General features: G+C 43.8%; 1 protein-coding gene across 3 annotated transcripts in view; it reads right to left on the bottom strand.

Annotated features, from left to right (window-relative positions):
- Dpf3 (double PHD fingers 3) overlaps positions 1-23,555 on the bottom strand; it is a 249,742-nt gene that overhangs the window by 43,184 nt on the left and 183,003 nt on the right. The window contains exons 8-10 of one of the 3 annotated variants that reach the window (XR_003301941.2): positions 10,218-10,346; positions 5,921-7,320; positions 4,909-4,987 (exon numbers count right to left, since the gene is read on the bottom strand). Coding sequence is in view for 1 of the 3 variants with exons in the window: in XM_026401641.2 (XP_026257426.1) it covers positions 10,218-10,346 (129 nt within the window). In the remaining 2 variants the exon portion in view is untranslated. The remainder of the gene's footprint in view (positions 1-4,908; positions 4,988-5,920; positions 7,321-10,217; positions 10,347-23,555) is intronic. The other 2 variants (XR_003301942.2, XM_026401641.2) reach the window with 2 other exon arrangements.

The raw sequence follows: 23,555 nt of genomic DNA, 5'->3' as shown, positions 1-23,555 counted from the left end.
TTCACTTGAGAGAGAAACCAGTGTGGCCTTTCTTCTGCCTCGCAGAGAGTGCCTGCCAACTATCCTCTTAAGATTTCACCCCTGGCCACAAGCCTTTCTGGGCCTTCCCCAGTTCTCCAACCCTTTTGGTTGGATGTCACCTGCCACTTTGTTGGAGAGTCTCTCACCACCCTACCATCAGGCCCTTTCAGTTTTCACAAATTTCCACCTGGCCTCCCCCCAGCATTCACACTTACCAAAGCACACACACATGCACACTGACCAAAGCACACACACACATGCATACACACACTTTTCTTCCTTCGCCCCAGTTAAGCCACCTAGAAAACAGTTTGATTAGTTGCCAACTTTGCACTCTTAATATCCACTTCTCTTTCATTGCCTCTGGCTTGGCCAACTGCAGGCCACAGGCAATGTCCTGCTGCGTCCTCAATCTCCTGTGCTTGGTCCCCTCCAAGGAGGCTCAGTTTTTCAACCATCCACTCACCATCCACCCTCCCCCACCCCTGTCTTCACATCCTCACATCACTTCCCTGACCCCTGGGTCTCATCTACCCACTCTGACCAATGATACCTGCATCTCTGTCAACAGTCTTTATTGACTATTCACTAGGTATAAAATGAGATTTATTAATACTGCCACTAATTAGCTCAGAAACATTACTTGGGACTCAGTCTATTTCAGCAAATAACTCTGGCACTGTGGTGTTGGGCACTATCCCAGGGACACAAGTGACATCACCTTTGCCTTCAAGAAGCACATCATGTATTAGAGGAGAAAGACTAACAGCCCGAACAAAATGCTACAGAATAATCCTTAAGCATGTCTGCATATTGTGATTTTTGCCATTTTTCATGGATCAAATTGTGATTTCCAGCTTTGCTTTTTGTTCAGCTCAATCTCATTCTCTCTGACAACAGATATTCTTGTCTATTAAACAGTGACTGTCAGTCAGAGCTCTTGGTTGATCTGGATAACTCCGTCAAAAAAAATCCCCTCACTACTGTGATTCACACAAAAATAATCACATATACTCCACAACAACACCTACCCATTAACTATCAGTGAATACCTAGACTGCCCGAGTAAATTTCAAATAAATCCATTGACCAATAAATCCATTGGACCATACTTAATTGCATCGTATTCTTTACAGGACTGAGTTGTCACACCCATATTCCTATTACTCAGTCTACAGTCACCAAAAGAACAAAGGTATATCTGAACAAAAATATTAGCATTCCAGGCCTGTTAGCACACTAGCCTGAAACCTCAGCTCAAAGGCTAAACGTCTGAACCACCACTAATGGGGTAAATCAGTCATGTACCTCCTGATATAATGCACTGGGAAGGATACGACACCATTTCTGTGATCGTCTTACCAAAAGTCACCATTTCATTTTAATCATTAGCAAACAGCACCCAAACCTAAAGTGAATAGCTTTCTGTGAAATGATCAGCCAAGATTCTTCAAAAAATATCAAGATTACAAGAAACAAAGACAGACTGGGGAACTCTTCCAAGGTAAAGGACTTTAAAAGGATAAGACAAATAAACGCAACATGTGATCCTGGATCGGAAAAAGGACATTAGTGAAACAACTGGCAGAACTTGAACAGGTCTACAGACTGTAGTGTGGTGTCAATGTTGATTTCCTGACTGTGGTCACAGTACTGTGGGGATTTGGAGAATCTGGGGGAAGGATACACAGAAATTCTTTGTTATTATTTTTGTAAGTATTCTGTAAGTATGCATTTATTTCAAAATTTAAAATGTTTAAAGTCTTAAATATTGGCTGAGGACCAGTGTTTAGATAATCTGAAAACCTATGGCCAATGTTGATAACTAATAATTCAGTCCTGACGGGGACCTTCTATCATCTCAGTTGTTCTGTAAATCAGTCAAGCAGAATGGTTTTTCCTATACTGTTATTTTGAGTAGATGGTCAGAAATCACTTTTATTAAGCACATTTGTGTCACATAAGTCAATGTTTCATGTGAGAAACACTTGGGCGTGTGTCCAAAACAGGGCCCCAAGTGTTTACTCCCTGCCACCTCACCACCCCCCACCTCACCACCCCCCACCTCACCACCAAGACACTGCCCTTCAGGAAGCTCAATCTTGGTTCTGTCAGAAAGTTCCTGAAGTCTCAGACCCAGCTGTGTTTCTGCAGGATTATACTCTGCAATGAGTTGGTTTTATTGTTCTGTTTTTGTTTGTGTTTTACAGAATCAAATACCTCCTCTTGACCCAAAAAGGTCTTAAACAAAAGACCTCAAAGCCCTTTACTGGTTTTACTCCAGAAATCTGTGAAATGTGACCTTTGGGGAAATTAGTATAGACTTAGGAAAGAAAATTAGAAGACGCAGACGCCAACTACTAACACTTGGAACTTTGGACCAAACACCTAACCTGACTGAACCTCGGTTTCCTCACCAGTAAAGTGGGACTAAATGACATCCATCCCACCTCAGAGCTGTTTCAAGATTCATTATGAGATAATAAAGATTATATACTATGACTGGGAAAGAGATGTCCACATCCTAAAAATAGGTAAACTGAGGCAGAGCCTCATGGCAACAAAACTAGACACCAGAGCTTCTCATTTCTACCCTAGGTTCTACTCACCAGATCAAAAATGTCTCACTCCAAAAACCAACCTAAGCAACTCCACTTCCAGCAGTAAACAAAATCCCCTGTGGAAAAATTCCTAATTCATGAGTCTGCTCAAACTTTAAGTACATATTCAAGATCATATTCATCAGTTGCAACAGGAGGCAGATTGGGATAAAATTAATTAATTTTATTCCACCATGAAGTGAGAACCTCCAAACAGCCGTTAGTTCTTTCCCCGAGTAATGATCTTGTGTTCCCTCAAGTGCTATATAAAGGCCATATCAGGCTGCAGCCCATTAGGTGCATGGAGAGCAGGAAGACTTAAAGGGATACTATCGATGTGAACATCATATTTTTTATTAAATCCTGCTCTCTAAAATAGCAGCAGCAAATTGGATTACTGGCTTTAAAGTACCTTTAAAAAATTAAATGCATATTTCTCATCCCCCATGTTGTAGTGATTATAGTATCTGATCTCTACATAGTCTCAGTAACAGATACAAAGAATTAGATTATTCTGGATTAGAAAAAAACACCAGATAGTCACCTTTCACAGCAACAATAGCCACCTCTACATCAACAATTCCCCCTGGAGGATTTGAATGTTGTAACAAATTTAGAAAGTTTCATACCTTTGGTTCCCCTATATTTGGACAAGGACTCAAAAAATTAGTGACATTTCTGAAACATGCTGGAACTTTACTGAGCTAAGGTCAAAGGAAATGGGTCAGATTGTTTTCAACTTCATGATCCTAATTTCCTTTTGGTTTTAAAATTTGAATTGTGATCCTTATTTAACAAAAGCAACCACAAAAAGTTATGTGTGTCCATGGGTCACACAGCTCCTGCAATTCCTGAGGCGAAAATGAAAGGAGATCTCTTCGTCCCCAGGAGGCATTGGGAGAGAATATCCAGAAATGATGGTTTAGAAAATTAGGTATCTGGGATGGGGCTGTAGCTCATTGGTAAAGCACTTGCTTCACATATGTGAGGTACTGGGTTCAATCCTTAGCATCACATAAAAATAAATATATAGTGTGTCCATCTAAAACTAAAAAAAAAATTAGAAAGGAAAGAAAATGAGTTATCTTTAATATTCTGCATAGAACCTTGATTAAAATTTTCTTTTCTAGGATCTAATAGTTTGTTTACTCTCTGGTGGTTGAAATTGCTTTTAAGAAGGTTGATGTTTCAAGCTATGCTCATTATAAATACTCTTTTTCTTAGCTGAAACTGAGCAAGGTACACATGAATGCACACACATATCTATTCCCTATCCAAAAACCATCCAAGTGTCCGCTAAACCAAGGTAGAATATATACATTCTAGGTTTCTGGGAATCAGAACCTAGCCCCTTACTGTGTGGAGGGGTCTTAGATATTCTTTTAACCTTATTACTAAGCCTCAGTGTCTTCATCTATAAAATGGGGATAATATAAACATTTATCTCAAAGGGTGATTATGAGGATTAAATGAACCATTCCAAGGAAAGTACCCAGAACAGTACTGAATGCATAAATATCGAGAGTTGTTATCTAGAGAAGGGGGTGGGGACAACATCAATCTCTGAGGCCCCTGAAAATCCAGGACTCCTCTGGCTTTTCTCTGAGTTTCCTTGCTTTGCCTTAAGACGTCTGCCTCCAAAGCAACATCCATTCCACTCTCTCAAGCTTAACTTGATCTTTCTCAACTAAAAAGTGAAAAATTTGAACTTGATCATCTTTTCTTCCAGTTCTTTTTTCTCATCTTGTCATTTTTCTTTCTTTCTTAAGAATATAAATTCTGAGTCTGTTGAGAGATGCTATAATCAAGGTGAGACAAGATGCTCAGGCAATGCTAAGCGACACTGCTATGCTCACGTTGGCTGAGAAAGGTGAGGATGTCTGCTATTCCCTACTAAGAGAAATCAGAATCAAGTTGTACTAGTAAAAATAAATTAGATAAGACCTATCCTCAAACATTTCCCTGGGAATTTGTCTTGTTAGACAGTTCTAAACCGTTGGCTCCCCCATTAGAACAACAAGTTTATAATGTGTTTTAATTATGTGGATCTTTTTTAAAATCTCAAGTTCAAAGCCAAGTTGCCACTGATAATGCTAGGAGTGTGAACAACTAAACAGCTCTCAAATGAGAGTGTGGATTGAACATATACTTTTATTAACATGGAAGCTCACATTTCATCAGTCAGGCACATCATAAGGCTATGAATCCAACATCTAAGTCACAGGAATAAAGTACAGAGGTGGAAACTGACAGCAAGGCTAGCTGTATCCTCTTAGCAGAAACCTACCAGAGTCAACTATGTTGGCGTATTCACAGATGTGAGCATGCAGGAATATTACAACCGTGGAGGTTTAGGCCATGGCTCCCTAGGGACAGAACCACATACAGATTAGGCAGAACATCCCAAAAATGGGTGGGGTTGTTACTTTTGATCTCTCAAAACAGAACAAATGCCCAGGCAAGCATATACCCACTTGAAACAGGAGGAAAGTGGAAGCCCTCTCTGTGTTAGGCTACCAGGGAAGCACCAAAGTGTCCATTTGTGGGTCTGTCTGTTTGACCTGGCACTTGTTGGGTTGATTTGTTATTTTAAGGAGTGGTCTAATTCAGGAGGATCTGCAAAGGCTGGATCATCAAAGTAGATCTCCTCAGACACCGACAAGCAACCTGTTAACTGGGCAGCTACTTGGATCTCCCCACCCAAGTCAAATGGCACTGCCCATGTCTCACAGAGAACACCTGTCGTGGGAGCTCAAAAATCTTCAAAACGGCCCTGTTGTTTGTTGTGCCTAATCAAGGATCTTCTTTAATCTGGACTCATCCCCTGCGCAGTGAAACTGGGACCCAGAGCTAGAAAACCACCCAGACATGCAGGGCCCTGAAGCTGCACTCTTCATTCCTACCCAAGTCCAGCCACCAACTCCAGCCTCAGTGCCCTGAACTCCACTCTCACCACAGCCACGAGAGGCAGAGTCTGCCAAGCATTTCCCCAGCCACCTTCTCTTGCAGTTAAAGCCAGAAGCCCCCCATTCTCCACATACAGCCCCTCCCACACAGTCCAAGCAAGCTCAGCCCCACACCTGCACCCAGGCCGCAGAGTCCACATGCACACACAGACCACCAGGTGAAAGACACTCCAGGAGCCACTCCCACACTAAGAAGGGGGAACCCGGAAAAGCGAAAGAGCAAGCCAAGGGTCAAAAAGGAAAAAAGAAAGACAAAGAAAACTAAAAAATAATAAAATAAAAAAAACTATGATGGTTTTGCCCGGGTGGTAAGACAGATCAGCCAAGACGTACCTTTTGAGAAGGGCCTTGTGACTGGTCATGGTTGGGATGGCCAATGAGGTGAACGGGTCTTCTCCATCCAGGCCTTGAGCAAGTGTTGCTTTGGTTTGTTTCAGGAGGTGCTATTGGAAACATAAAACAAAGTGCCTGGCAGGCACTATAAAAAAAAAATAGAAAGAATACAGGCGGCTGGATCATCCAATGAGCAGTTAACTGTTTTAAACAGGGGGAAGGGGAAGGGAGATATACTGTGAGGTGTCCTTCTTCCACGAGGGTGGCCTCAGGTCGCTTTGTCACTGCCGAGCCCATGACTTTTGCTTATATTCCATTCCTGCGTTTGGAAGTTGCTCTTCACCAGGAAGAAAGTGAGGGAAAGCCAGCATCACAGAAACGGCAGCTCTGCTGAACCAAGGAGGAGCCCAGGCGGCGGCTGCTGGTCAGGGCCGACGCTGGAGGGAGGCCAGGCGCCTGGTCTTCTCTGGGACTGCTGCCATTTTCCCCACAAGCAGAGAGGAGGATGGAAAGGTCAAGGGAGGAGACATGGGGTGGGGGTCTGCCATGGGGAGCCACAGGCTCTGTGGGGCACAGGGAGGTGCCATCCTCTCCCATTGAGGAAACTCCCCCCAGCAGCTCGCTTCTAAACAGGGTATGACTGAGATGCCTTTGATTTCCCTTTTCTCACTCTCTCAAAAGAATAAAAAATAAAAAAAAAGTCCGACTCCAATAATAGCTAGCATCTATAAATAATAATTTTAATGTTATTGGCTCTTTGTTTCCAAACCTAGTGTTCCTCTTCTCTTCATCTTTACCAATAAATATGAAAACTGCGGAAATCAACTCTGCTCATGTCAAAAAGATCCCCTCCCCACCCCACCCCCCCAAAAAAGAGAGAAACCATCTAACTTCCTATTTCTAGGGAACATAAATCACACATCACGGTGCCATCGCTCTGAAGAACGCTCGCTCTGCTCTCTTGACTTTTTTTGTTTTGTTTTCAGTAGTTTGTGCTTCTGTTGTACACACCCAAAAACAGAGGGATGGCGAGGGGAAAGGACTCATGGAAGGTGGGAGGAAGAAGCAAAAGGATCAAGGGAAAAAAAACTAAGTCGTCTTTCATTTAAAAATATATATATATATATATATATCAGAACCAGAACAATGACCAGAGTCAGAGGGGGATGGCCAAGCGCCCAGTCCTCTCCGTGGGCTTTAGCAACTGCCCTTTTTATCTGCTGTGGGCGAGCCCCGGCCACTGCGGCGTCCTCGACAGGAGCGAGGCTCTTCCAAATCGTCCTCATCAAAGCCGTGGAAAGTTGAGGTGTCACTTTCTGACGTGGAACCGAATAAGTCCTCCGTGGTGCGTGCTGCGGCCGCTGCCTCCTTCTCCTTCCTGCCTTCTCCTCCCAAATGAGCTGACACGTATGATGAATATATCAGCACATGGGTTAAGCAACAGACAGCATTATTAATATTCTCATTACGTTATGACCATGTTACTCTTAATAGCAAGATAGTAAACCATTGTCACACCAAAAAAAAAAAAAAGAATTAACCAGGTACATCACCTGCTGACGGGGATCTGGGACAAAGCACACACTTCCAGGGAAGAGGATGCCCACCTCCCCCGAAAAGGCATCGTCCCTACCATCAGACACACGTCCACAGCTTCTGACAGCAGCGCCATCTCTCCCCTCCCGCACGCACACACGCGCGCACGCTCCCTCCACCCTGCCCCAGGCCACGATTTTTCTCCTGGTGGTTTTTTTAAGCCTGGTTGGTATTTCTTTGGTGTTTTCGGTTGATGTTTCTTGGAACAATGTTTGTCCGTCACTTTTGACAGTCAGCTTTACAAAGGTATTACTGTCAGATAACCCACGCAGTGTGGTTAATCCTCTGTCCGCTCTATTTTGATTTTCACCTGCTTCTAATCCCATTCTTTCGGAACCCTTTCAATTCTACCCTTACACCATGTAGTTCATTTGCACTGAAAGCAAAAAGAGGTTGGAAATTCCGATAAGCGGTAGGTAATAAAAACAGCTTCTCGTTTTCTTGAACCCCCTGGAAGAAATTCCTGGGATCCGTACCCATACTCAGGCACAGGAGCGCACACAAACCCACACGCTCCAGCCACTGAACATGCCCAGGTCTTAGTTGCTCCAGAAAGTTCAGATTGTGAGCTCTAAATCAGAACACTAAGAAGGTGAAAAGTAGGGGTAAATCAACGGCCTAATAGAACACAGTATCCTGGAATCTGCAAAACTCGTTTTGAAACTTCTTCACATTATTCTGGGTCCCAGGAATGCTCCGGATATGGTGGCAATGCCCCTCTTACAGTGACAGTCTCAGGCATCCCACTTTCCCCCAGGAAACAGAAGTAGTGGGATAGGTGGGCAGGGAAAGGCAACTCCTCCAGGCTTCATACTCCTTCCCTGGGGAGGCTCCAGAGAAGTTCCAGCCCACCTGCCTTAACAGGCACGTCCCATGGGCTGACGCAGCCTTTGTATTCCCAAGGTATCAACTATTTCAGGAAAATCAGAGTCAGACCTTGACTAAATGATCCACCAAAATTAATCCTAGGCAATTGCAATGAGAATATCTAGGTTGTTATAAATGGTCCCCTGAGTCACGTAGCAGACAGAACTTGGGAACGAAAAACTGCATGAAGGTTGTGGAAAGAGAGGGCTTGGTGTGGATACAGTCAACTTCCCACCTCTGATGCCCCCCATGGATCCGATTCAAGTAACCCAATTTTTGTAGGAAAGAAAAGGGAGAAATGATAGCAGTTTGCAATGAGAGCTCTGAAGCTGCCCTCTCTAACCTGTCCAAACCTAGAGCAGTCCATAATATCCTGCTTAGAGCATTACTCCACCAAGTGACCTTGCTTCTGGCAGTAGAGATTTTGTCTGATTGCTTGCTCTCAGGAAAAAAAAAAAAAAAAAAAAACACAGAGTTGAATTTTATTTTTTTTCTTTTTAAGTGTCTAAAATCCAGAATAAACTATCACAGGGCCCTGTCTCTTAAGCTAGCATGAGTAGAATAAAAAATCCAACATATGGCATCGTATTTGGATCATAAATGAATTGACAGAATTGCATGAAAGAGCCACCCTGGCAGGCCCCCTGGGAGTTAAATGTTGAGGGTTGTGTGCAACAGAAACCAGTCCTTTTCCAATGACTGATTTGTCATTCAAGGCAATCTTGAGCCCTAAACAACCCAGACATCAAAATATAAAAGATCTAAAGCTAAGATTTGCAGACACAGCAAGGAGGAACTGAGTGGTAAACTAAGTCCTTCTCTTGGGACTGGGGGGTGGAAACAATTCTGGGTGGAAAGGTAGTAGGGAGAAATGACTCCCATGTTGAAACCAACCACCCACCCCAACTGCTTCACCTGCTAGGGAGCCATTGATAAGACTAAAGATGGTCTACGATCCTCTTTCCTCCCTACCTTGTGCATTAGTCTAGTTATGATATAAAACAATAGGAAAAATAGAGAGCACCAACCAACCATGATCAGCCCAAAATAATGGTTTGGGTTAAAACTGAAAATAAGAGCAAAGACCTGAACTCATTTTAAGAATGAAGGAATAAGACCAAAAGTCTCTTTCTGGTATTTTAGTCTTTGGTTAGGTTAAAGATAAAAACAAAACAACAACAACAACGAGGAAACCAATAACAACAACAAACACACATCAACTCTAGATCAGCCCCAAGATGCCTGCCCTTTTGCCTCCTTGATTTATAAGGGTTTATTTTTTCTATTCCATGAGAAAATGGGATGAGTGGCCAATGGAGGTGAAGTGTTTATGTAGCTACCCAGGAGCCCTTGAATCTCTGATTCCCGCGATTCATAAAGTGACTGCTTTCCCAAGGTTCATGTACCCGTCTCTCCAGGGTCATCCAGGTATTTCCACATAACAGACACATCTTTCTATGACATGTGCATCATCCGGTACAAGAAAGCACGTTGCCTGTGTCTCCAAGTATTCCACTCTACCTCGCCATCATCCATGACACAAAATAACGTCATGGAAAGTTTACATTCTCTTTCCTCATGGAAAAGCCGGACCCAAGTCAAAACTTCCTCCTTTCTCTTCTCCCCAGAACCAGAACATAACTTTTGGTTCTTAAGACCCAAAGAAGAAAAATTTCAAAATGACCTGAAACCCCCCCCCCTTGACTCAAAATCATCACCAGCATCACTTCTCTGCTGCCCTCTCCCACCCACCACCACCAACAGATGGCAGAGAAATGGAGATGGAAGAGTTCCTGATCTACGGGCACAGGATGCAGGAAGGGGCCGCACTCACCAGAGCGTCCACAGTCTGCACAGGACACCAGCTCTTCAGGCCGCCCGCTCTTCTTGTTCATGTTGGAACCCCCCAAGCAGAAGTCACAGTAGTTGTTGGGAATGACTGTCCCATCTGGTCCTTTCTGGGCTGTGGAAACATTGAAAAATTCCAATTTTAGGTTGAGATGTGTTCCTACTGTTCCCTCTTCCTCCCACAGTATGGTGGAATCTACTCCAGAAAGAATATGAAGTTTGGAATGTCAAGTTTTGTGACAACCCAGTTGTGATACTGGGTTAGGTGTTTGTTTTTTTTGTTTTGTTTTGTTTTGTTTTTTTTGATCTTTCTTGGTTCAATGGTACAAAGGCCTGCAAGTCTTCCAGAGTTGAATTTTCGCAATAGTTTCCAGTTCTATAGAAACCACCTTGCTCCTCTGGATGAAGAAACCATCCAGAAGGATGGTTAGTCAAGTGAACTTCTCTTAACCCTGAGCGACCAGTTTTCCAAGTCAAGGCCCCAAACATCAGGTGGAAACCATAAACACTCATGACTAGAGGAGGAGAAATGGTCAGTGCCTGGGCCTTGCTTTTGAGAAAGATGTTCTTACTTAGGAGAGATCCCTCCTGTCCCTGCAAAAGAAACATCAGCAGCTGGTCATTACCAGGAGGCAACTGGAGATGCTCTTGGGGACTTTGAGTAACATCTTGGCAGGTACACAGATATCTGTTCTTCTTCAGCTTCATCTCCCTGAAGCCCAGACTCATTGATCATAGAAGCACTCAGGACAAGCTAATCTGCAGACCCTAAATGCCTAGAATCACACTGGACACAGGTTTACCAGGTGCTAAGCTTAACCCCACACCAGGGATGGGCCAACGGGTGACTCAGTGAGCATGTGTTTAAGCCTCAGACCTTCACACGTAACTGGAAGTCCTTAAATAAAAGCAAAAAAAAAAAAAAAAATCATGGGATATGACCTAGAAAACAAAACTCCATGAGAACCTCACGGCTTTGCGGACAGAAATCATTCTCAATTTCTAGGAACTGGTTGAAAAGTCTTGGGCAGGTTTTTTACATGAGAGAAATGCTTCAATTTTCCTCTATTTCTCTCTTCCTATTGGGGGGATTTCTTTATCATATTCACACTCTCTATTTTGCAACTAAGAAGAAAAGTCAGCCTCCCTCCCTCCCTTTCTTTCTTTCTCTTTCTCTCTCTTTCTCTCTCTCTCTCTCTCTCTCTCTCTCTCTCTCTCTCTCTCTCTCTCTCTCTCCTCTTTGTGGGATCAGCCTTAACCACAAGGTATCTTCCCCCTCGGTATCCCCAATGTCTGCTGCTATCTTCATGGCTAGCATTAATCAGGGTCCCGTAGGGTACAAATCAGTAAAAGGAAGAAGATATGTGAGCAGAAATACCAGCCAGACAGTAAGTGATAAACGGATTCACCCGCTTTAATATGATTCCCTCTGGCCTTCACTTCGTCTGTGCCTCTGCTTTGCCTCCAGGAATAGAAAACTTACCTGGGGAAGGCAGAAGACAAAAGCTAGCAGAATTATATTACAGAGAGTTAATCCATTTATCAGTTGCTATTTGGATGGTTTAATCAGTTTCTAAGTCATTGATTTCCATCTTCGGGGAGGCAGACAATTCTCTGCTAGGAAAGTGTTGGCCTTTGCGGGAGGCAGAGGAGTTGGTTGCCCTCTCTGGTCTGTTGAGTATGGGCTTTTCCCTCAGCCACTGGATCTCTAAGACATCCACATGGCATTCTGAATGGTTTTGCAAATAAGCTCCAAAATCCAGTACATCTGCAAAAATTTTACTCTGCCTATAAAATGTGCTTGGCCCAAATCCAGAAGTACCAGCATCCCTTTCTTCTTTCCCCTTCAATTCCATCTTTCCATTTTTAGAACTATCCTAAGAAAATCCAAGAATGTCTAGGAAACAAATCAACTTTTCTTTTTCTCATCAAGAAATAGATGGAAATCCATCAAGTGGTAAACATAAATTGAGGTAGGGCATATAACATGTAAGGGCCAAGGATACATCAAAGATGAGTTTCATGATGGATATGAACTGGATACAAAATGTACAAATGCCAATCACAGCTTAGGTAACTTCCTATAGAAAGGCAGTCAAAGAATCCAATGTATTATTATCCCCCCCCAAAAAAAAACCAACTCTCAAAAGGCCCAATCTCCTCATCTGTCTTTCTTATAATCTTAAGAACTTCCCATAAATGTCAGATTTCCTCCCCATTTACAAAATCTTTAAGCAACCAGACAATCTGATTGTCTCAAACACACTGTATCCCCTGTGATATATGAGGATAAAGAAGTAAAATATAGAGTATAAGAACTTACAGATTATTCTTTACAGTGTTTGCTACTAACAGATCACTGGTAGAATACCCTACTGAATCAAGAACTCCAATGCTGTAAGAAATTTTTTAAAAATCAGAATGACCTAATAGAGCAAAGCAGATAGTGATGGAGGAATGATCCTATATAAAAAGACCAAAGGAACTGAATTTAATTCATCTAAAGAGAAGTTTCCAATGAGTTGGAGTCAGAGCAAAGTCCCCATATATGTATTTATGTATGCATGTGTGTGTGTGTGTGTGTGTGTGTGTTGTCTGTTAGTCATACAAAGTACCTGTTCAAGAGAGGGAGAGAGGTGCTAAAATCTCACTCCAAGGCCCTGGTGTATACCAGCCAGCAGGAATAAGGTGTGCATTTTTGGTCCTCTAATGAGTCCAATATAGAAAGTGACAGTGAACAGCTATGCTCTATTTTCAAACAAATCCCTTTTGCTTCCGTTCCTACTCTCTTCTTGCAACACTGAGCCCAAAGCATCCTTCATGGTGAAATGGCACGGGACAGACTAATACCTTAAGCTTCTGGTTTGCTTCCATTTTTTAGTATTTAAGATTGGTTTCAGAGTGAGGCTTCTCCCATGGAGCTCTCCCAATTCCCAGCTAGAAATGACCGGTCATGCACTGGGGAGGGCATTCTGCTGGCATCACCATTGTGACCCTTCTCCTGTTGATTTATGTGCACACCCAGCTCATCTCCTCATGCTAAATGATCTACTCCTTCAGGTCCAGGACCATGTGTAACTCATTGCTGGAGCATCTACGTGCCTTGCACACCAGAAAGAGTTGACAGCAATCTGTGGGATGAATGGCTTAGAAGGGGATGGCAGAGATGTAAACAGGTGTCACTGTGATTCCCCTGGGATCTCCTCCTTATGGGGACATAGCACTGTGTTTGCTTTCCCTGTGGCAGAGTTATCTATCCCTCTGAATATCACTCACTGCCCTTGGTTTATTTCCCAACTCCTCAAAGAAAAGTACTAATCTGTATCATCCAAATGGATGGGTGGGTCATTTGACTTGGACTAATGGCAGCCAGCTCCCCAACTACAGGGCCCTAAGGGCCCTGTGTTGCTGGAAGAATAACACTGTACACAATCACACAGGAAAATATAAGGCCATAATTCACTGACCCTTGAGAAGTGGATGCCAAGTCACACCTACCCAGTCAGCCTCCCTTTTGCTCAACTGCTTACTGAGAAGAAAAAGAAGCAATTTAGTACACTACAAAACTGAGGTGGAGCTTACACTGGATGCTTTACATACACTATTTCATTGATTCTTGCAGAGTCTTTGTAAAGTAGGATTATTTAACAGATGAGATAACTGAAATCCAAAGAAACCGAGGTGCTGGCTCCAGATCCCAGTTACAAAGAAGAGAAAAGCAGGGTGCAACCCCAGGTTGTCTGTGTCCCAAGATCCTGGGTCTAATCTTACTCCCCTGCCTCCTGGGAAGTCTAGAGGCAAACACTTCCTAGCCATACCCTGCATATCAAGTATTTCATAAATGTCTTTAGTGTCAACTTGATTCACCCCATATGTTATTTACGAAGCCCAAAGCCATAAAAATTATTGAGATTGGCCTGATAAAAGCAGGAATTCCTTTTGAACTTAAATTTAACGTTCCTACCACAGTAATCCATCCTGGGTGACCCTGTTTATTGTCATATACTCTGTGAAAACACTTCTCTAGAGGATTCCAGAGGCTCATGAAGGGATGTTTTTAAGACAAGCCCACACCACGGCCAGATTGGCCTATGGCCCGACCCAGCCGTGAGCAATTTCCTGGTAGTGTATATGAGATCATTATAAAAAGGATTTTACTATAAATAGGAAGCTCACCCAAACCTTGCAAGTGGGATTTAAATAGAGATTCTGCTTCTGCTGATGGGAAATTGAGTCTCACTTTATAGAATAAGATGACAGGGAGGGTAAAGACCTGAGGTATCTTGATGGCAGTGTCCACAGCGATGGATTTGGCTTATTCTTGATTAATGTTCATGGGTTGAGATCATAGAAGAAATGCAAGCAAACTGTGGAGAAAATAAAGTGGGCCTTAAAGGTTTAGGAATTTACCTGAGGGTGGTAACTCTCAAGAAGCTCAAAGTTAAAAATTAAGATGGGAAATCAGGGGCAAAGTTCATAAAGAAATGCAGGAAAAAATAACATAGGCAAGAGGGAGTATTGACATAACTCAATGCAAAAAAAAAAAAAGAAAGAAAGAAAGAAAAGAAAAAGAAAGGAAAGCTAAGCCTCAAGCCTTTCACCAGGCTCAGGCAAGAGAGTGCAGGCATCGTAAAAGGGCATGAGTGCACACTCTCAGGTTTTCTAGCTCAATCAGGATTTGTATCGATAGCAAAAGTCCCCAAATCGTCCATCAAATGATCACACAGACAGCGCTGTCTTTCCCACTTTCAGTCCAATCTCTGCTGCCACTCATGAAAGCAATTAATGGTGGGGACAGTCTGGCCACCAGCAACAGCCCCTCACCTGGGTTCTGTGGAGACTAGAGCTGCATCCCAGGAGTCCTGGGGAAAAGGAAGCAGGCCAGAAGTCGACGCTCCTCCTTGGCACATACACAGAGGCATGGCCTCACACTCTGAGCAGATGCTTGGACTGCCTGCCAGGGCCTGGTGTGCACAAGCCTGCGACCATGCTCAGCATCCGCCCGCCCGCCAGCCCCAGGTCCGCAGCTATTTCTCTGGGGCCTGCTAGATGGGGGCGTGCGGCCTTTGGGGAATTCAGAGGCCACGAGTAGAGCCTTCCAGAAAGAGATGTGCCTCTCTTCACCCCTCTGAATTGTTCCCCCAACACCTTCCATGGCTGACAGTCCCTGTGTCCCTCCACAGGTCTGACACGTTTCCATGGCAACTGAAATCCTGGGCTCCAGCAGTCTCTGCTCTTGCCACCTGTTATTACTTCATCTCTCAAGTGTAAAGCATCCTTAGCCTGGTGCCACTTGGCTGTGCGGAGCGCATCTTTAGAAGATGGAGTAAAGAGAAGGGGAGAGGAAAAGAAGTCCACATGGAAAGGCAGCCCCGGGCTGGCCATAGAAGACACACTGGACAGAGACCAGGCTGGAGAAGGCAGCTTCAGAGACAGGGAGGGTGAGGAGGGAGGGCGTAAACCCACGTGCCCTCCCTTCAGAATCAGCCAGCAGGCCTCAGCTGGAGGCCACCGCCACATCCTGCTACCTTCTCCCTGGCCTTTAATGAGGGATGTGGGAGGGGCGGAGAGCCAGGCAGCAGGCTGGGGAAGAGAAGGCAGCTGGGCAGGGACCCGAGCCTGCCTGAGGTGGAGCAGAGCCAGGAGAGGGTTAAAAGTGGCGTGATCGAGACTGTGGGGAAGGCTGGACCAGAGGGCAAGCAGCATCAAAGCCTGGATAAATGGCCTTAATTCTCATGCTCTGGCTCACCCTACTCCTTACGTGTTTACTCATATAAATTATCCCCAAGGCCTGACACCTTTTTTTCACTGCTTCCCTAGAACTGATGAAAAAATAAATCCCACAGATCCAGGGAATAAAAGTGTTGGGACTCCATTCCGGCTGGTTCTGGGTCCTATCCTAGGGATCAGGGCCTGCCCCAGGGCTGCAAGAGGAAGGGGAAGGACGACTCCACCCCCAATGAGCAGAAGCAGGGGAGGTGGAAGCCCCACAGAATGAACACCAGGACTCACTCCCTTCAGACCATCGGGAATCCTCGATGGCAGAGAACTCGCTCCTTCTCCCGTGTCATTGGGCCACCCAGCACTGAGGACAATGTGATTGTGGGATAGGATGGGAGGGTGCCGGTGCAGAATGATTCCAGGGACTGAGATAAGTCGCTGAGGAAGGCCGAGAGCTGATTTCATAAGTCTTCCAAGTTTACGGATGAGCCTGATAAATTGCCACACTCTGTATTGTCAAGGACAACCTGAGACAAGATGAGTAGAAATGGCAGCACATGCCGCAAGAAAGCTAGAAGGGAGCAAGTGGACCTGGCTGCAGGGCGGGCTTCTCTGAGGAGCCCACTGCACACAGGGAAGGGTCCCCTAGGCCTGGTCGTTTGAGTTCATGTCTATCTAGAGGCAAGAGACTATGCTAGAACATGCTAAATGGAGCATGCCTGTAATCCTAGTGGCTCGGGAGGCTGAGGCAAGAGGATCACGAGTTCAAAGCCAGCCTCAGCAAAAGAGAGTGCTAAGCAATTCATTGAGGCCCTGACTCTAAATAAAATTTAAAAAAGGGCTGGGGATGTGGCTCAGTGTTCAAGTGCCCCTGAGTTCAATCCCTGGCACCACCACTCCCCCCCAAAAAAAGGAATATGCAACGTGGTAACTTAAGGTCCCTTTTAGGTCTATTATTTGAGGACTATAACAGGGTAAAAGAAAAAGCAGAAAAGCAAAGTTTTCCGAACCCAAAGGAACTCAGCCTTTCATGGTTGCTTTATGTTTGTGTTGGAGTCTCTTTCCCCGTTAGCTATGAGCTCCTGGAGGGCAAGAGCCGTGTCCTCCTTCATCTCTGTGTCCCTGGCACTGGCACATGGATTGTCACAGAGCTAGGAATAAATATTTAATGAAAGGATGGATAAACCTTTCACAGAGGGGTTTAAAACAAACAAACAAACAAACAAACAAAAAATAGCCAGGCAAAGGAAAGACGGGGAACTGAGTGAATGTAAAATCCCCTGAGTCCAGAGTGACTCCACCATATTGCATCACAAGAGCCCAGCCCTTTCATATGAGGGACACAGTGAGGAGGAGAAGCAATGGGCCCAATGGAGAGGAGAAAGCTGTGATGTGTAAGACCTGCGTCTCCCACAAGGAAGCATTTCTTGGTAAACCAGAATGGAAGGAATCAAGACTCTCAGACTCAGTGGCCGCAGGGTCTTGGGGCAGTGATAGCCAGTGAGAAGGTAGGCCCCATTTTGCTATGTGTTTTGCTATGGCATCAGTCCCCCCCTCCCCATGCCTGCCTTCTCTTCCTCCATCTTTATCAAATACATAACTCATTCCTCTAGATATGAACTTTGTATTCACTCCTAAAAACTATGCTATAAAAACAGGCAACACACATCCGCTTACCTTGATGTCTCCATCTCAATGGACATACAGGTTGAGCATCTCTCATCCAACAATCCAAAATCTGAATTGCTCCAGAATCCAAAAGTTTTTAGGCACCCACATAATGCCACAAGTAGAAAATTCCACACCTGACCTCATGTGACAGGTCACATTCAAAATATAGGTCCGCTAAAATGCTGTCTCTAAAGTAACTGTCAGGTAGGTGTATAAGAAACAAATGAATTTCATGTTTGGACTTGGATCCCATTCCCAAGATATCTCTTCATCTATATGCAAATATTCCAAAATCCAAAACACTTCTGGTCCAAGCAATTCTAGTAAGGGATGCTCAGCTGGTATCTGGTTAGAGTGCCAATTTGCAGTTGGACAAAATGTTTCAACCGTTTTCCAGAAGTCTGAACACCATGTCTCCAGTGTAGGGACTAGAGAGACTACAATTAAGTTCTTTGTGCTCCAAACTTAAGCAACAAACTCAGTCTTTCATTGATGCCTCAGAAAAGACCAAATAAAATCTCACAAATGTGGGTCATAATCTGGAGTTGCAACTTGTGATTGGCACCCAGTGAGTCCATTGATGGAGAAAACATTAATTTGAGAATAACTGTATCAATACGGCTCTGAACAAAGTGGTCTCATTTCCCTTCAAGGATTGCAGGACACCTTGTTGTGTCATCTCAGTCTCCTGAAGTTGTCAGGATGTCACTACCATAATGATTTAGATTCAGAAGTCGCCACCTGGTTTCCCTGACTCTGCTTCTCTTCACCTCTCCTCACCACCTCCTCTAAACTCAGTCCACAGATGGTCCCATATTCTCTGGGCCCTTCAGACTGAAAGTGTATTTAAGAAAAGAAAAGGGCTGAGTATTCATGCTGAACACCTGAAGATTAGGAAAGAGTCAAGAGATCATGGGGCTGAGGGGCAGCATAGCTAGGGATGAGAGCCCAGGCAGAGGGACACACCCAAAGGACAGGCCAGGTGGCAGGTGCTTGGAGCAGGAGGTCTGTCCTACATTGGACAGAGCATTGAGAAAAGTGGATCTCATAGAAGGTAAGAGTAAAAATGGTGATTAGCAAGTGTTGGGGAGTGGGTAATGGAAGAGGCCGATCAACATGTACCAAGTTATAGTTAGATGGGAGAAATGGGTTCTAGTGTGTTATTTGCATGCAGCATGACCATAGATAACAAATGTATTGTGTATTTCAAGAAAATCTTGTAAAAAGGACTTTTTAATGATCTCACCACAAAGAAATGATGACTGTTTGAGGAGATAGATAGGCCTACCCTGATGTGTATATTATGCAATGTATATATATTATCAAAACATCATAAATATGTAAAATTATTGTGTTAATTTTCTAAAAATAAAAACATTGGGGGAAAAAAGAGTGCAAATTGAGTCTGCCTCCTTATATTTAACAGTACAGCCAGATTCCTGGCCAGTTACCTGATTCAGTGCATCCAAAAGAAAAAAAGAAGAAGAAATATATCTACATCAGTCTTCAAAAGCTAACTTTCTCTAAGATAGTGGTTCACCTGGGAACTTGTTAAGAATGCAAACTCAAGGCCCATTTCAGACCTACAGAATCAGAAGCTCTGAGAATGGATCCAGTAATGTGTTATAACAAACCCTCCTGGAGAGTCCGATGTGCCCTCAAGCTTGAAACCAAAGTGTGTTAATCAGGTTTCCATTGCTGTGACAAATAATCAACTTAAAAAGATGAAAGGTTTATATTGGCTTACAGTTTTAGAGGCTCCAGTCCATGATTAGCTGGCCTTATTGCTTTGGACCCCCCATAACACAGTATCTCACTGCAGGAAAGATTAGCAGAGAAAACCTGTTCACCTCATGGTGACCAGGTATGAAAGAGAGGAAAAGGAGGGGGTGGGGTTCCAATATCCTCCTCCGGGGCACATCTCCAGTGACCTAAATTCCTTCCATTAGACCCCACCTCCTAAAGTTATACCACACCCCAACAGTACCATGAGCTGAGACTAAGCCTTCAACACGGAGGCCTTTGGGGGACATCTAGATCTAAACTATAACTCGTGGCTCTAACAGGACATGTGACTGTCAAATCACCTCATATTATACATGTTTTCTGTTGGTGCTGTGCTTTATATAAATTAACTAATTTAATCTTTTCCATAACCTAAGAGATGCCATTCATCTTTTGGTTGTATATAGATGATACTTTAGGTACAAGGAGGCTAAGCAATCTAAGGTCAAACATTAGTAAGTGGTGGTCTTGGTTCTGAACCTGGGCAGTGTGCTGCTTAGCCAGCCCACTGGATGTTACTCACCATGAACACATGCAACCATGCACCTGAGAAAAGTCAAGTCCAAGAGGCTGGCTGGGCCTAAGCATGCAGGACCTTACAGGTCAAGGCTTCCCAATTCTTGCTGTGCAAACCACTTATGGATCTCATTAAAATTCAGATTAAAATTAATCAATCAGAGGTAGGCTTTGAGATTCCACATGTCTTATAAGCTCCCAGTTAAGTCAGCCAAGCACTCAGGTTTGCCTGTCACTAAGAGGTTGTTAGGAGCAAGACTTCGGGCACTCTACTAGGTAGACATGAACAAGCTGGTCACCTGGCCCCTAGGTGATGCTGATATTGATGACCACACTCTGAGAAGCAAAAATGCAGGCCTTCATGGTGACAAGTGTGGGGTGTACCCATGTGATAAAAGCATTGTCAACACAGGTGTGTTATGACCTATTTTAGACCTTTAAAAAGACCACTTCAGCCTCTCCATGGAAAACACACTGTAAGAGGCAAGAATAGAGGCAGGAAGGTCACTCTGAGGTGGTAGTGACCCAGGCAGAATCCAGGAGGCAGAGAGAAGAAGGTAGATAGACCTGCAGTCTGTTTGGGAAGGGGCGCTGATGCAGTGGTAAAGGAAAACAAAGAGCCAAGAATGAACCCTAGGATTTTCAATTCAGGCATTAAAAAAAAGCATTCTTTTAAATTATAAAAAACAAAAAAGAGAGGATAGAGGAGAGCTAGAAAAGACGAGACACAGAGAGAAAGATGCAGGAAAATTATTGAATAGAGTAATGTGAAATTTTTTTCTATAGTAAAATTGATTTGCCAATTGAAATCTCAATGAGAATTTGCAATGTTGGGAATGGTCTGTATAAACCATCACAAACAACAAAAGTCAGTAAACAGTTTTGTTATGGTTTAGATAGAAGGTATCCCCCAAAAGTTCATGTAAGACAATGCAAGAAAGTTTACAAGTGATGTGGATTATGGGTTTTAACCTAATCAGTACATTCAGGCCTTGATAAAGAGTAACTGTAGGTAACTGTAGATAGGTAGGGTGTGGCTGGGAGAGGAGGGTCATTGGGGTTATGCCTTTGGGGTATATATTTTGTCCTTATTGAGCAAAAAAAAAAAACCTCTCTCTCTCTCTCTCCCACCCTCCTTCCAGGTGCCATGTCCTGAGCTCACACTACCACCATGATATTCTGCCTCACCTCAGGCCCCAAAGAATAAAGTTGGCCATCTATAGACTGAACCTCTGAAACCATGACCCCCGAATAAACTTTTTCTCCTCTAATTGTTCTTGTCAAGTATTCTAGTCACAGCAATGAAAACAAGTTTTGAAGGGTAAATGTACCCGCTCTCCATTGAAGTATATCCCCACATCCCCAAAATTCATATATTGAAGTCCTAAGCCCCAATGTGATGTTATTTGAAATGAGACCTTTGGGACGTAATTAGGTTTGGTGAGATCACAAGGGTGGGGCCACCAGGATGGGATTAGTGTCCTCATGAGTCACCAGAGAGCTTGGTTCTCTTTCTCTCTACCCACACACACTGAGTAAAGGCCATGTAAGGACACAATAAGGTGACTGCCTACAACCCAAGGGTAGAGCCCTCACTAGACACCAACTCTGCTGGCACCTTGATCTTGGACTTCCATCTCTAGAACTAGAAGAAATAAATTTCCACTGTTTAAGCCACCCAGCCTGGAATTTTGTTACAGCAGCCCAAGCTAAGTGCCTGTTAATGCATTCATCTTTTTTTTGAAAAGTCACTATGTGATATGATGCATTGACAATTGGCTGACAGACAAAAATTAAGGGACATCAGTATGACCATGAAAAAGATCCAAACCTAGGCCTAGGATGGGATTCCACTGTCCAGATAGAGCCAACTCAAGCCCACTCACCTCTCAGCTTCCCATCTCACTGTGCAACTTGGGACAATTACTCAAATTTCTCTAAGCCTCAGTTTCCTCATCCATAAAATGAAAATACTAGCATAGGTCTCATGGACTCGTGAACGTTACTTAAGATGATGTGTGAAAAGTGCCTGGCACCCCGTAGGTGTTCCGTCATGTCTTTCCCTCTTTCCTCTCCTGTATGAAAAATGCTTGTGCATCTGACACAGCAGGAAAAAGTCAAGGGCTGAGTCAATAAGCTTTCCAAGAAGTGGCACATAGCTTAAGAATCCGCATCCAGGGCTCATGCCCATGGTACATCACAGGGTCCTTGTGCACCTTGGTCTCCTCTAGGGCACACGGCAATGCTTATAGGGTTACTGTGAGGAACGAATGAGATAAACATGGCATGGTTAGTGTAGTATCTGACACATTCTAGAAAGGCTGGAGACTATTACTGCCATCACCATTATTCTCTGTAGGCAGAACTCGTCAATCCTGAATATTCTAGGTCATACAATGAAATCAAAGTGGTATAGAGAAAGCCAAGAGACATGGATTCTGACTGAGGAAATGGTGTGGTAAATAAGGGACAGCTGCACTTGCCAGACTCTGTCCCACAGCTGGGTTTTCTCTTGCTGGGTTTTATGTGTCCATCTCACTTTCCCCATTATCCCAGAAGTCCTCCAAGGGTAATGACCACATGTTATATCTTTCTAAAGGCTCAGTGACACTCATCCCCACACTAGGCATACATACAGTAAGTGCTCAATAAATGCTCAAAGTTAGCCTGTACAGAAGGATCAGTGTCCCACATCTAAGATTTAGCAATGTATGTGCTAGGGCCAGGTCAGACTCCCATCATTAAAAACTGAGGCCAATGAGTCCTCGGGTGCAGTTAACTTCAGGGTGACAGAGAAATCCCTTCATGTTGCCTCAGGTGGAGCCCCTGACTCCGATTAGCCATCTGTGGTCACCTACACGGTATATTACTCTAAATGGGACAGAGATGACGTATCAACACTCAAAATGTATAGGCATGGTGTGCCAATCCTTTGTCTCATTTAAGACTCAGGGCAACCTCATGAGGTCAGTAAAATTATTATCTCCCTTTTACAGAAGAAGCAACCAAGGAGCAGAGATGTTTAAGTAACTGACCCACATCTTCACAGCCAGAACATGGGAGGACAGCAGGGTCTGTGTCACCCTGGACTGAACAATTCCAAAGCCACTCTCCGAGCTTCTAAGTGGAGGGCATGGATGATGGGAGTAGGGGGTACAAGAAAATTATCTCCAAATACTGTATACCTCCAAGGACCAGAACAACCCCTCAGGTTCTTTACTTGGTCATCTATAAACTATTTAGTTAAATAATAACTCATGTAAAAAAAAAAAAAAAATCTGTTGCTAGAATCCAGATTTTCTTTCTGAGAGGCCAGAAGCAACTCACTTCTCCAAAAAGAGCCCTGAATCTGAATTTTCCTCTCTCCCCTGTGACCAAGCCTGAATTACTGGTGTCAAGGCTGGGTAAGAGGATGGTTAAGTGGGCCGCATGACTTTTAAGAGTGATCTAAGTTTCTGAAACACATTTCAAAGATAATTGTCACTCTGTCTCCTAAAAGTACACGAGCTGCCCCTGGACCCTATGTTAGAGGACAAGAGATGTCAGAAGACTAACATCTGTTAGATCTTCCCCATCAGGGTGGCAATGACATCATATGCTGCTTTTAGATAATTTTCACATTATCAGACTA

The sequence above is a fragment of the Urocitellus parryii genome, chromosome 6 (genome assembly GCF_045843805.1).
Source record: "Urocitellus parryii isolate mUroPar1 chromosome 6, mUroPar1.hap1, whole genome shotgun sequence".
NCBI lineage: Eukaryota > Metazoa > Chordata > Mammalia > Rodentia > Sciuridae > Urocitellus > Urocitellus parryii.
Note: the sequence above shows the minus strand (reverse complement) of the source record. Positions and strands in the feature narration are given on the sequence as shown.